The sequence below is a fragment of the Petaurus breviceps genome, unplaced genomic scaffold (genome assembly GCF_028583685.1).
Source record: "Petaurus breviceps papuanus isolate PSGF00001 unplaced genomic scaffold, PetGlider_PUasm1.0 99, whole genome shotgun sequence".
NCBI classification, from domain to species: Eukaryota; Metazoa; Chordata; class Mammalia; order Diprotodontia; family Petauridae; genus Petaurus; species Petaurus breviceps.
In genome coordinates, this window is record NW_027187465.1 from 9,610,958 (window position 1) to 9,622,575 (window position 11,618).

At 42.2% G+C, this 11,618-nt stretch overlaps 2 protein-coding genes across 2 annotated transcripts in view; both read left to right on the forward strand.

Annotated features, from left to right (window-relative positions):
* CORO1C (coronin 1C) overlaps positions 1 to 11,618 on the forward strand; it is a 544,511-nt gene that overhangs the window by 213,997 nt on the left and 318,896 nt on the right. The window lies entirely within an intron of this gene.
* The window catches only part of SVOP (SV2 related protein), a 54,665-nt gene continuing 44,516 nt past the window's right edge, over positions 1,470 to 11,618 (forward strand). Inside the window, exon 1 of the mRNA XM_069081498.1 lies at positions 1,470 to 1,829. Within this exon, the coding sequence (XP_068937599.1) occupies positions 1,795 to 1,829 (35 nt within the window). The 5' untranslated portion in view covers positions 1,470 to 1,794. The remainder of the gene's footprint in view (positions 1,830 to 11,618) is intronic.

Below are 11,618 nucleotides of genomic sequence, written 5' to 3' on the forward strand. Positions count from 1 at the left end.
TATGTGTCCATACCCATTGCTACCTCCAGAAACTTAGTGTGGTTTGATAGAAAGAACCCTGGCTGGGGACTTGGTGTCAGGAAAGGGCTGGGTTTGAATCCTGCTTCCTTTCTCCTCAGCCTTGGTTTCTTAATCTACAAAGTGGGAATACTAATATTTGCATGACCTACTCTGTGGGTTCATTGTTAGGAAAGTGCTTTGTAAGCCTTAGAGGAACAAGTTATCATGAATGGCCTTTGCTGAAAGAATTATGGTGAAAATCATGTCACTCTAGATTTATGATTCTATGATCTTGTCATTTTTTTTCTCTCTGAGCCTCAGTTTCCTCATATGTAAAGTAGAAGGCAGTCAACCACTTCACTTTTTGATGTCTTGGTTTCCACCTCTATAAAATGATGTGGGGAAATTATATGGTTTTTAAGATCCCTTATATCTTCGAATTTTGATACTATGAGCTAAAAAGTCAAATCTACTGTAGTGGGTATATGGCGGCCAGGCATTTGATTCCCCCACTCTTCCAATTTGTTAGATACAGTCAGTTTGAGATATATCCCAGAGGGAGTGTTATACCAACAAGTGTCAGAGATGACATTTGAACTAAAGTCTTATTTTCCTTCAGTCCAACAGTTGCCTCAATGCTAATACTGACTCCTATCTCTATAGGGCTCAGATTTTTACAAAATACTATTTTTACCTCAACTCCAACAGAGAAGTAAGGCAAGATTTGTTAGCCCCATTTCACAGATGAGGAAACTAAGGTCCAAAGCCTTCCAGGATCTATCCCCAGTCACACAGCCTAATCAACTACAGGGCTAGAATTTGAAATCAGGTCTCCTGATGTCCAAGCCAACATTCTTTCAAAAAATATAGAAAGTCTTTAATCAAGTGAAAGGCAAGCATTTATTAATTTAGGAAGAACCGAGTTCAAATCCAGCCCAGACATTTGCTAGCTGTATGATCATGGGTAAGTCCCTTTACATTTGTCCACACCAATTTCCTTAACTGTAAAACAGGGATAATAATAGCATCTACCCTCCCAGGGATGTTGTGAAAATAAAATGAGATAATATTTGTAAAGCATTTAGCACATAGTAGGAGCTAAATATGTCCCTTCCTTTCCTTTCCTTTCCTTCCTTCCTTCCTTCCTTCCTTCCTTCCTTCCTTCCTTCCTTCCTATCTGCCTAATGGGGACCGTACTTGGGTATACCAAGAAAGCCTAAACCACCCCTGCCTTCAAGAAGCTTACATTCTAATGGGATGAATAACACGGACATAAATAGAAATGTACAAGATTTACACAGAGCCTTGATGCTCTATATCGTGGCAACCATTTTATAGAATACGACGCTACATTCCAAAAGCTCTAGTGTAAAAACAACGCGGGAGGAGGGGGTCGAGGGGGAGGAGAGAAGAGGGGGCGGGAGGAGGGGAGGAGGCGGGGTAGTCGAGTGGGAGGGAATGGGCAAGTTTCGGTTAGCAGCAGAGCTATCTCCGCCCCCTCTCCATCTAGCATCCTCCTCTTCTCTCCCCTCTCCTCTCTTCTCCAGCTGCTGCTATTGCTGCCGCTACCCTCCTCCTCCTCCCCCTCTTCCTCTTCCTCCTCCTCTTCCTCCTCCTCTTCCTCCTCCTCCTCCGCTGCTCTCCCCTCGGCCGCTTTGTCTCCAGGGTGCCCTAGCCGCCTCCGTGTAGCCGTGGGGAGCTGTCCAGCAGCCCCACTCCTGAAAACCTTCCCAGCCCTCCATCCCCTCACCATGTAAGAGCCATGAGAACAGCGCTCCCCACCGCAGCCTTGCCATGGAGGATGATGTGTTCCAGCTGAGACAGCTGCCGTGAGTACCACAGGGGGATGTGGGCAGACAGACAGATGTGCGTGCGTTTGGAAAAAGCCAGACCGCTCCAGGCAGGAGGCATCTGGGCTGTTAATTGCACCGAACCGAAAGGAGCCCCGAGAAAATGAGTTAGGCCCCAAGGAAGCAGGCCATTTTCTCGGATGGGGAGCCCAAGTTGAGTATCTCTGACTCAGTTCAATTTCCCCTACTGGCTATCTGGGGATAATATGGGGAGCCCTATGGTAGGAATATTGTCTGGGTTCTTCCCAGTCCTGGAGGGATGGATTAGCAAGCGTCTGTCTGGGCTGGGATTTAAGGAAGGTGGAGCAGCTTATTTCAAATGCAGATAGCCTCTTAAAAGCCTGAACATTTGCCCTTAGCAGCTCTTCACCTCCACAATGAATGACTTCCAGCCTCCGAAATCTTTCTGCAAGGTCTGTCAGCAGGGATTGATAAGGATGTTTGCAAGCACCATCCCTCCCCCCTTTCCCCCATTACTACCCCTTCCCACCAGAATTCCCACTAGGGAGGAAAAGATGGGGCAAAGGGTTGTTGTTTATGAAGTGTATAAAGGGTAGGTCTGGACTCAGAGCTGATTATACCAGGTATTATCCCTAGAAATCTCCTGCTTTCTTTTGAATGAGTAGAGAGGAATTTTTAAAAACCCAGCTCCAATGAAGCCCACCTTAATCCAGTGGCTAAAAAAGCAGTAGAAATCTACTGCTTAGAAGAATGATTGCTTCAGGGTAAAATAAAATTGCCCTGGAACCTTGGGGAATACTCTAAAGCAAGTGCTCAAAATTGCTGCCTTTGGCAGGGGCAGGAATGGGGGTCAAGGGGTGTTGTATAGAGGGGATGTTCCCTCCATGCAGATTTCCTAAGAGGGGAATAGAACTCCAAGGAGAAAGCAGTTCTGTGGCCAAATCTCAGCCAAATCTCAGCTCACTGAATGAGATTCCATTTCGACCTGTCCAAAACCATTGCTTGTTATGCCGTGTGTGTGTGTGTGTGTGTGTGTGTGTGTGTGTGTGTGTTTTATTCATTCAGTTAAAAAAAATGTTTCTCTGTAGCACTTAAGTATCCTCCAAAGTCACTTTGGGTGTGGGTGTAATTGCTTGGATAGTCAGATATTCCACACAAATACAGCTCTCCAGGGTGATGAGGAGTGAGCAATTCCATGAAAATTTCACTAAAGAGGGTACCTTGTAATTTCTGTTTCCTCCCCAGTGTAAAACGATTACATTAGATGGGGTGGAGGAGGGAAGGAGAGGGTGACTGTGCTGGATGTGACATGAAGGCTTTTATTAATAGAACGATGCTAATAGACATATATTTTATTGTTGAACATAGAATGATTTCATAAATAATAATCACATCGGACATTATACCAAAGATGGCCAGTTAGAGCTGCCAAAGACTGGTTGTCAGATGAGATATGAGGATACAGAAATACAAGTACATGAGTGGAATTTAGATGGCTGAGTTACAGAACAGTGGAGCTTGCAAAGGACCTTGGAGACCAGTTTACAGAGGAGGAAATTAAGGCCCCCAGAGAGGGGAAGTAATTTGCTTAAAGCCACACACTTGCTGTGGTAAGAGCCACAACTTGAACCAATTTTTTCTGACTTTGAACCCAGCACTTTTCCCACTAGATATTGTCTATACAAGCACTCTCTACTCTTACCAAAAGTCAATTCTGTGGGCCAACAGAAAAGCGATAGCCCCAAATAAAATCGTATTTAATAAATATGGGTTTCTGGTGGCATAACGGGATATGTCTGACTCCAGTATACAAAATCAGCATCAAACTGTAATTTTAAAACTTCGTGTTCTATAACAGATCTGACCACATCTCTCCCTCATTCAGAAATCTTCATCAGCTTCCTGTTGCTTCTAGGACAAAATAATATTTTCATTGGTTCCTATTATCCCTAGGATATTTTTTTTAAATCCCCACTCTGGCATTTAAAGCCTTCCACATTCTGGCTCCCACCTGCCTTGTTAGTCTTATTATGTATTATTCCCCTTCACACACTGTCCACTGTCCACAGTCAAGTTGACCTAAATCAGTTGTGCCTTGTATAGGACATACTATCTCTAGCCTCTTTGCCTTTGCACCATCCATCAAGCATGCCTGGAATGCCTTCCCTCCTTATCTTTGCCTCTTGGAATTCCTAGCTTTCTTCAAAGCACAGTTCTGGTGTCACCTTCCATATGAGGTCTTTCATAATGCCCCAAATTGTTAATATTCTCTGCCTCTGAAAATCATGCCATGTTATACACTGTATACACATGTTATACACTTTGCTTTACTTCTCTGGGTATATGCTGTAGCCCCCAGCAGAATGGAAGTTCTTTGAAGGCAAATATTATTACATTTGGTCTTTGTATCCCCCTCTGCCTTGCACTTAGCAGCCATATAAGAAATGTTGGTTGATTTGAATTCAATATAACTTTAGTTTCTAAATAATATAGGAAGGTGGCAAAGTGGACAGAGTACCAAGCTTCAAGTCAGGAAGACTAGAGAGTCCAAATCCTGCCTCAGAGATGTAATAGCCATGTGGAACATGGTGAAGTCACTTAACCTTCCAGGTGGCACAGTGGATGAAGCACTGGGCTTAGAATCAGGAAAATCTGTCCTCAGACACTTCCTAGCTGTGTGACCCTAAACAAGTCACTTCACCCTGTTTGTCTCAATTTCCTCATCTCTAAAATGAACTGGAAAAAGAAATGGGTAACCACTCCAATATCTCTGCCAAGAAAATCCCAAATGGGGTCATGAAGAGTTGGACACAACTGAAACAACCAAGCAACAATGAAATGAAGGGGTAGATGGTGTATAAGGACCCTCCCACCACCACCATTCTATCTTCTGTTTTCTAAGGTCTCTTTCAGTCTTAGTACACCATGTACTAGGGTGCCTTCCAGTTCAATCATTCTATATTCTTAGGAATCTTTTATCTCTGAAGTTTCATGTTCACACACACACACACAGAGCTGGGAGGGAATATGAAGCCATCTAGACCAACTCCTTTATTTTCCAGATAACATGAAAGAGTTCCAGGGAGGGGAAGTGAGTTGCTCAGCATCACAAGCTAGTAAGTAGGAGGATTGAGATTTGAACTCAGTTCTCCTGGCACCGAATCCTGTGTTCTTTTCCCTGTACAAAGCTGCCTCCCAGGCCCCTTCTAGCTTTAAATTCAATGTTCTCTGTCCTAAGGTTCCCTACCAACATTAATGGTGTATGAACAAAACACAAACACAATATCCATAGAACAGCCTTTTAATGATTTGCTGAAGACTGGATAGATTTCAGCAAGTTTTCAGCACTTGTGAAATTCAAATGACTCAGGGGGTGCCTTCCTTAATCAAAGAAGTTGCATGAAGTTACCTGGACATGTCTGTACTGAATCAAAAAGAATTGACCATAAAAACAGAACAACATTTAGAAAAGCAAGCAATAAGTGTGTTAATTATTTGTTCTTCAGTTATATTTGACTCTTCCTGACCCCATCTGGGGTTTTCTTGGCAAAGATACTGGAGTTGTTTGCCATTTCCTTCTCCAGTTCACTTTACAAGTGAGGAAACCGAGGCAAGCAGGTTTAAGTGACTTGCCCAGAGTCACACAGCTAGGAAATATCTCCAGCTGGAATGGAATTCAGGTTTTCCTGATTCTAGGCCCAACACTCTGTCCATTGCTCCACAAAACTGCCCATGTTAATTATATAGGGCCCCAAAGAGTAACTAGAATATACAAAACTACATTTAATGAAATCAGCATGATTTGGGGGAATATTTGATAGTGATTTATTCTTAAAACTAAGCTCAAAAAAATTTAAAATTAAAATTAAAAAAAAACTCAGCTCAAAGAGCCATGCTACTCCATGTGTCACAGTGAATCCTAACAAGTACCCTTTATGCCAGCTTCCATGCATGGTATAGACAGATCACAGATTGTAGATTTCCTTGAAATGTGATGTAATGAAAATATCACTGGATGTGGAGTCAAAAACTACTTCTTAGTAGTTATGTGGCACTGAAGAAAGGAAATAAACATTTATTTAGTGCCTAATATATGTCAGTCACTGTGCTAATGTTATCCTTATATTATTTAGATTATCCTTTACAAATAATATTCTCTAAACATCCCTAGGAGGTAAGTGCTATTATTTTTCCCCATTTTATAGTTGAGGAAACTAAGGCTAACAGAGGTGAAGTGACATGCCCAGGGTCACACAGCTAATAAGTATGTGAAGCAGGATTTTAACTCAGATCTTCCTGACTTCAGGTCTAATGCTCTATCCACTGTGCCACCTGCCTGCCTTGAGCAAAACACTTAACCCACAAGCATTTACTGTGTGCCAGGAATGGTGGTGGGCAATGAGGTTACAAAAACAAAAGTAAAATAAGAAACAAAGTATAAACAGGCCTTGCCCTCAAAGAACTTTCATTCTGTCAGAGATAGAAATGCAACCTTCTTCCTAAAGCCCATTCCTATGGGCTCTTCCCTATATTTCCTTATTGGTAGAAATCAGTGCCTGAACCCATATTAGAAGCAGGTTGGAGTAGGTGAGACAGAGAAGGAGGAGAGCACCCAGTACAATTCCTTCAGTCTCTTTGGCCTCTGCAGTAGCTTTGGGGTGTCTGGCTTCCAACTCCAAGAGAGAAGATGAATGAGATCCGTCCCACTTCAGCTTGCTGAAGGGAAAATAAAAGTCTGGGAAGAAGCCGACACAAGAGTTAACTGCATCCATCGTGTCTCTATCTCCAGCTTTCTGCACCAGAGACTTTATAGAACATACCCTTGAGAGACATTCAGGACCCTCTTGATTGAGCTGAGTTGCCTCTCTCCCAGTAGGAGAGCTCTTCCACTCTGCATTGTCTGGTGTATACTTCCTATGTATACCTTCTCTGATTTCTGTTTTCTTACTGACTTAGATAAATAGGTTTCTTTCCTAATAGTGTGTTCATTATTAGTCTTGAATATAAAGATTGGGTCCTCCTAACCCCATTGAGAAATAACTATCAGAAGTTTAGTTTGAACCTGGAAACCATATGCCCTGGAGTAATAATATGTAAGGGAGCAAATAAATATAATTCTAGCCAGGTTCTCTCTCTCCCTCTCCCTCCCTCCTTCTCTCTGTTTCCATCTCTCTGTCTCTGTATCTGTCTGTCTGTCTGTCTTTCTCTCTGGAAAGCAGAGTGGGTCAAGCTTATGGCTCCAACCTCCTGCTTCCTGGAAGGAATTAAAGCCTTGCTTGAAGAAGGGTGAGGAAAAAAAAGGCTAGAGGGATGTCTATCCTGCCTTCCTTCAAGCAGTAAAAGGGAAGGAATGAGGCTAGAAAGGTAGAAAAGGGTCAGGTTGTGAAGAACTTTAGATGTCAAAAGGAGTTTATATTTGCATCTAGAGGTAACAGGAAGCCACTGGAGCTTAGATATGGAGTATGGGATGCATATGATAAGGGGAGAATGTGACCCCAATTTGGAGAGAAATGTTTTGTATCAATGCTTCTCACTATCAGTCAATCCCTTTTCTGAGAGCTATTGGAGTTCAGCTGATTGATTGATAATGGATAACTGTAAAGTTAATGAGATATCTCCCTCACCCATTATTAGGCCCCAAATAGAACACATTAAGGGAAGCTTGCTTAGGGGAGGCTTGCTTGTAGGAAGACTTTTACACCTTTTGCTACTTTGTAATTAGGCAGTGGGTCACAAAGGTTGTGATGCCCTCTGACCCTGAAGAAGTGTATATATACTCTGGGGTTAGCATTTTGCTTTGGGATTCACTCATTGGAAGAGTGTTTGTATGATTTGGCCAGATGAGACTCTAGGTAGCCGTTAAAGAACCCAGCTGACTTTGAAAAACCCAAATGTTGGTACTTCTCTCTCTAATAACTACGTATGTATTGCCTTGGTCAGACAGTTGGATCTGTCTGTTGATCTGTGCTAATTCGCAGACAGTTAGAAGGCCTGTCTGTTGGTCCTTATTTCTCTGCTTGTATTTTCTCTATTTTCTTTGTTTGGATTTTCTCTGAAGTTCAGGGTGCTGTTTTTTCTCCTGAACTAATGAATGTAATTTAAAAGATTGTTGATTCCTTGTACAGCTATCATTTCTCATAAAGCAGATCTAAGAACCTATGCTAGCAGCCATCCTGGGTATGCCAGTGTGGTTGCCACTATAATAACACACCAGTGGGAGTTTGTGAGGGACAGTACCAGAACCCCTTAGCCCCTCAGTGTAAACCCTAGAATCCTGAGTGGAACAGTAGTTAGCTTCCCTTTAGAGACCCTAACCACTAAGTGGGAATGCCTCAGAAACAATGCTAAGTCATTGAATGTGAATATCACATTTTTAGGAAGGACATTGATAAAGTGGAGAACATTTAGAAGAAAGTAGCAAGGATGACAAAAGGCATACAGATCATGCTGTATAAGGAATAGGTGAAGGAATTGGTGATGATGAGCCAGAGAGAACCGTTGGGAAGGACATGAGAGCCAAGGACTGTCCCATGGAAGATGAAATAGATTTGTGTTTAACCTCAGAGGGCAAAGTAGGAAAAAGAGACATTACAGAGATAGAAATAAACTTAGACAATGTCAGAAAAATGTGCTAATTCTGAGAGCTATTCAAAAACAAAATCGACTGTCTTGGGAAGCAGTAATTTCCCACTCACTGGAGCTCTTCAAGCAAAGTCTAGTTGACATTTTACCAGGGAATTCTGTTGAGGCGTGGGTTGGGCTAGATGGTCTCTGAGGACATTTCCAACAGTGAGATTCCATGATTCTGAATGGACCTAGGGAGGGAAATTCAGGAGGTATAGGGTAGTCAAGGAGAGCTTCCCGGGGGAGGTGAGCCTGGGAAGAACAGAATAAGTATTCCCAGGGAGGGAAATGTGAGCAAAAGTAGGGAGACAGGACTGAACATGTCATGGTGGTGGTTCAAAGAGGTGGTCCTGATTAGAGCTGAGGAAGCATCTTAATGAAGAAAAAGGAACAAGCCTACTACTACTGTGCTAAGTGATTTACAAATATTGTCTTCACAGCAACCCTGGATGGGTGCTATTATGATCCCTGTTCTATAGTTGAAAAAACTGAGGCCAACAGAAGAAAAGTGACTTGCCCAAGGTGACACAGCTAAGATATTTCTGAGGATGGATCTGAACTCAGGTCTTCTTTTCTCTAGGTCAAAATTCTATCTGCTTCATCAACTAGCTAACTCAATTTCTCTGGGCCTCAGTTTCCTCTTCTGTAAAATGAAGGAAGTTGGACCAAAAGTCCTCAGAGGTTCTTCCCAGCTCCAGGTCTACAAGCCAATGAGTATCTCAGTGCCAGCAGCTTTCTATAAGCAAATTTATCAGCTTGTAATTTTATAATTTATTTATCAGCAGATAATTGCCAGAGGAAGTTTTTTTGCCAAGAGTAAACTTCCTACCCCAGTCAACTCACAGGGGTGTGTAAAAAAGAAAAAAAAATTGATCTGGGAGCTGGGGATACAGGAATAATTAATATAATATAGGAGAAAAAGTCCTAATATCTGTGTTCAAATCTTACCTTCACCATTTGGCTTTTCTGTGCTTTCATTTGCTCATAATAATGTTAATAATTGCTAGCATTTATTTTGAGATTTGTGAAGTACTTTACATATATTATTTCATTTGATCCTTGCAACAACCCTGTGAGATAGGTGCTATTACTATCTTCATTTTACAAATAAGGAAACTGAGGCACAGAGAGGTCAGGTGATTTGTAAAAAAAGGGGGTTAAACTAAGTGGTCTCTAAGGACCCTCTTAGCTCTGGATCTAGGTTCATGAATTCCTGCCTTCAAGGAGCTTGCCTTCTTCTGAGGTGTGGGGTGAGAGGGGGATAAACTTCACACAGATAAATAGAGATCAGGTCATTGAGGAGAGAGACAAGGTTGAGGGGTGATCAGGAAAGGCTTCCTGGTAGAGATGGTACTTGAGTCACTTGTGGAAGAGAAGGATTCTGAGGGGCAGAGATGAAGAAGGATGCTTGCCAGAAATGGGGAAGAGTTCAGACAAATGTAATGGAGGGCAGTGGGCTTAGGAAACAGTTTATGATCCACTCAGACTGCGATGCAGTTCAGGAATGACAGTAACAAGAATTAAAGCTTGAAAGATAGGAGGCCCTTACCTACCCAGCTCAGGAGACTGCTTTATTGTTGGGGCAGAGATGAAAGGCCTCTGAATATATTACTATTATTATGCTTATTCTTAGCCTTCCTGTCACGACTATCCTGTAAATATACAGGGATGTGTGCTGATGACTGCACTCATTCTCCCAGGGCAAGGCCAGCTGGGTGGAGTAGGGGATAAAACCTCCCTAAGACTTTTGGGACACCTTGTATATAGAGTTATCCCTTCCACATGCCAACTTTCCTCATCATAGTTTCAATATATCGGGGGTTGGCTTGAGAATTTAACTGGAATTTTGGGGAAGTTTTGCAGAAGCTGTAAATGACTTGTGAAGGCCAGCAGACAAAAGACACAGAAAAAGTTTAGAAGCTCATAAATGCATGAAATCTATGTATGGTATTGTATAATATCAACATACTTTATCTTTTAATGCCATAATAATTCAGACTTTTTTCTGGTACAAAGGCAGGGTCAAAAAATTTTACACGGATTTTTCAGATCGTGGGGCATCACACCCTTAACCCCCATGATGTGGAAGGGATAACTGTACTCTTCTCCACCAGGTAAAAGTAGTTTTGTATCTCTCAGTCATAGAACTGCTTCTTTCTAGCTTCAAGAGGAGCCCTTAGCTCTGGAGCTGGGCGTGCTGATGAAGGTCGAGAGGTCTGCCGTGGTCCTTCTATCTCGGCCACCAAAGCTCCACAGCTGCATCCCTGTCTGTGGCCAGCCATACTAATGTCTCTAGCCTGAAGGCTTTGACTGCACTGCTGCTCAAGGGCCTCCAAATGGTTTCCCTGGCTCTGATGTGCTCTATGAACCTTTCAAAAGCACACTGCCCAGCCTGAAAGAAGTTCCCTGTGAGACTGTCTGAAGGTCACGGTTGCCAACCTGCTTTTTTTATGTAACTTTCTGCATTCATCCACCTTCTCTCACCTTTTCCTAGCACTTAATGGTTTGAAAATGGCTTTCTATGCAAGATTAGTTCACAAGAGGAAACTGATCCCCAGAGAGGGGGAGTTGCCTAGAATCACACAGAGAGAAAGTGGTAGAGGGACCAGAACCCACATCTCCCAATGCTAAGTCCTGATCTTAACTTGGTTTTCAATTATGTAACTTTGAAGATGAGTTTCCTCATCTGGAAAATGAGCATAATCACACCTGAGGTACCTACCTCCCAAGATAGTTGTGAAAATCTTTTTTTGTAGGGGGGAAGGCAGGGCAATTGGGGTTAAGTGACTTGCCCAAGGTCACACAGCTAGTAAGTGTGTCAAGTGTCTGAGGGCAGATTTGAACGCAGGTCCTCCTGACTCCGGTGCTGGTGCTCTATTCACTGTGCCATGTAGCTACTCCAGTTGTGAAAATCAAATGATATTATGTATGTCAAAATTTTTTTGAAAAGTTAATGCTCTTGAGAAAATTTGGAACTCAAATTTTTTTTTAAAAAGAATGTTAAAAATTATCTTTACATGTAATTGGAAAAAATGCTATTTAAAATGTTTTTAAGTTAACACTCTCTATAAATGTTGGTTATTATGATGATGATTCATCACATTCTTTTCATCTTGTTCATTGATGTTTGGCTAGAAGCAGACCTGGTTCAAGTTTCTCTCCTGCTATTATTTCAGATTTAGT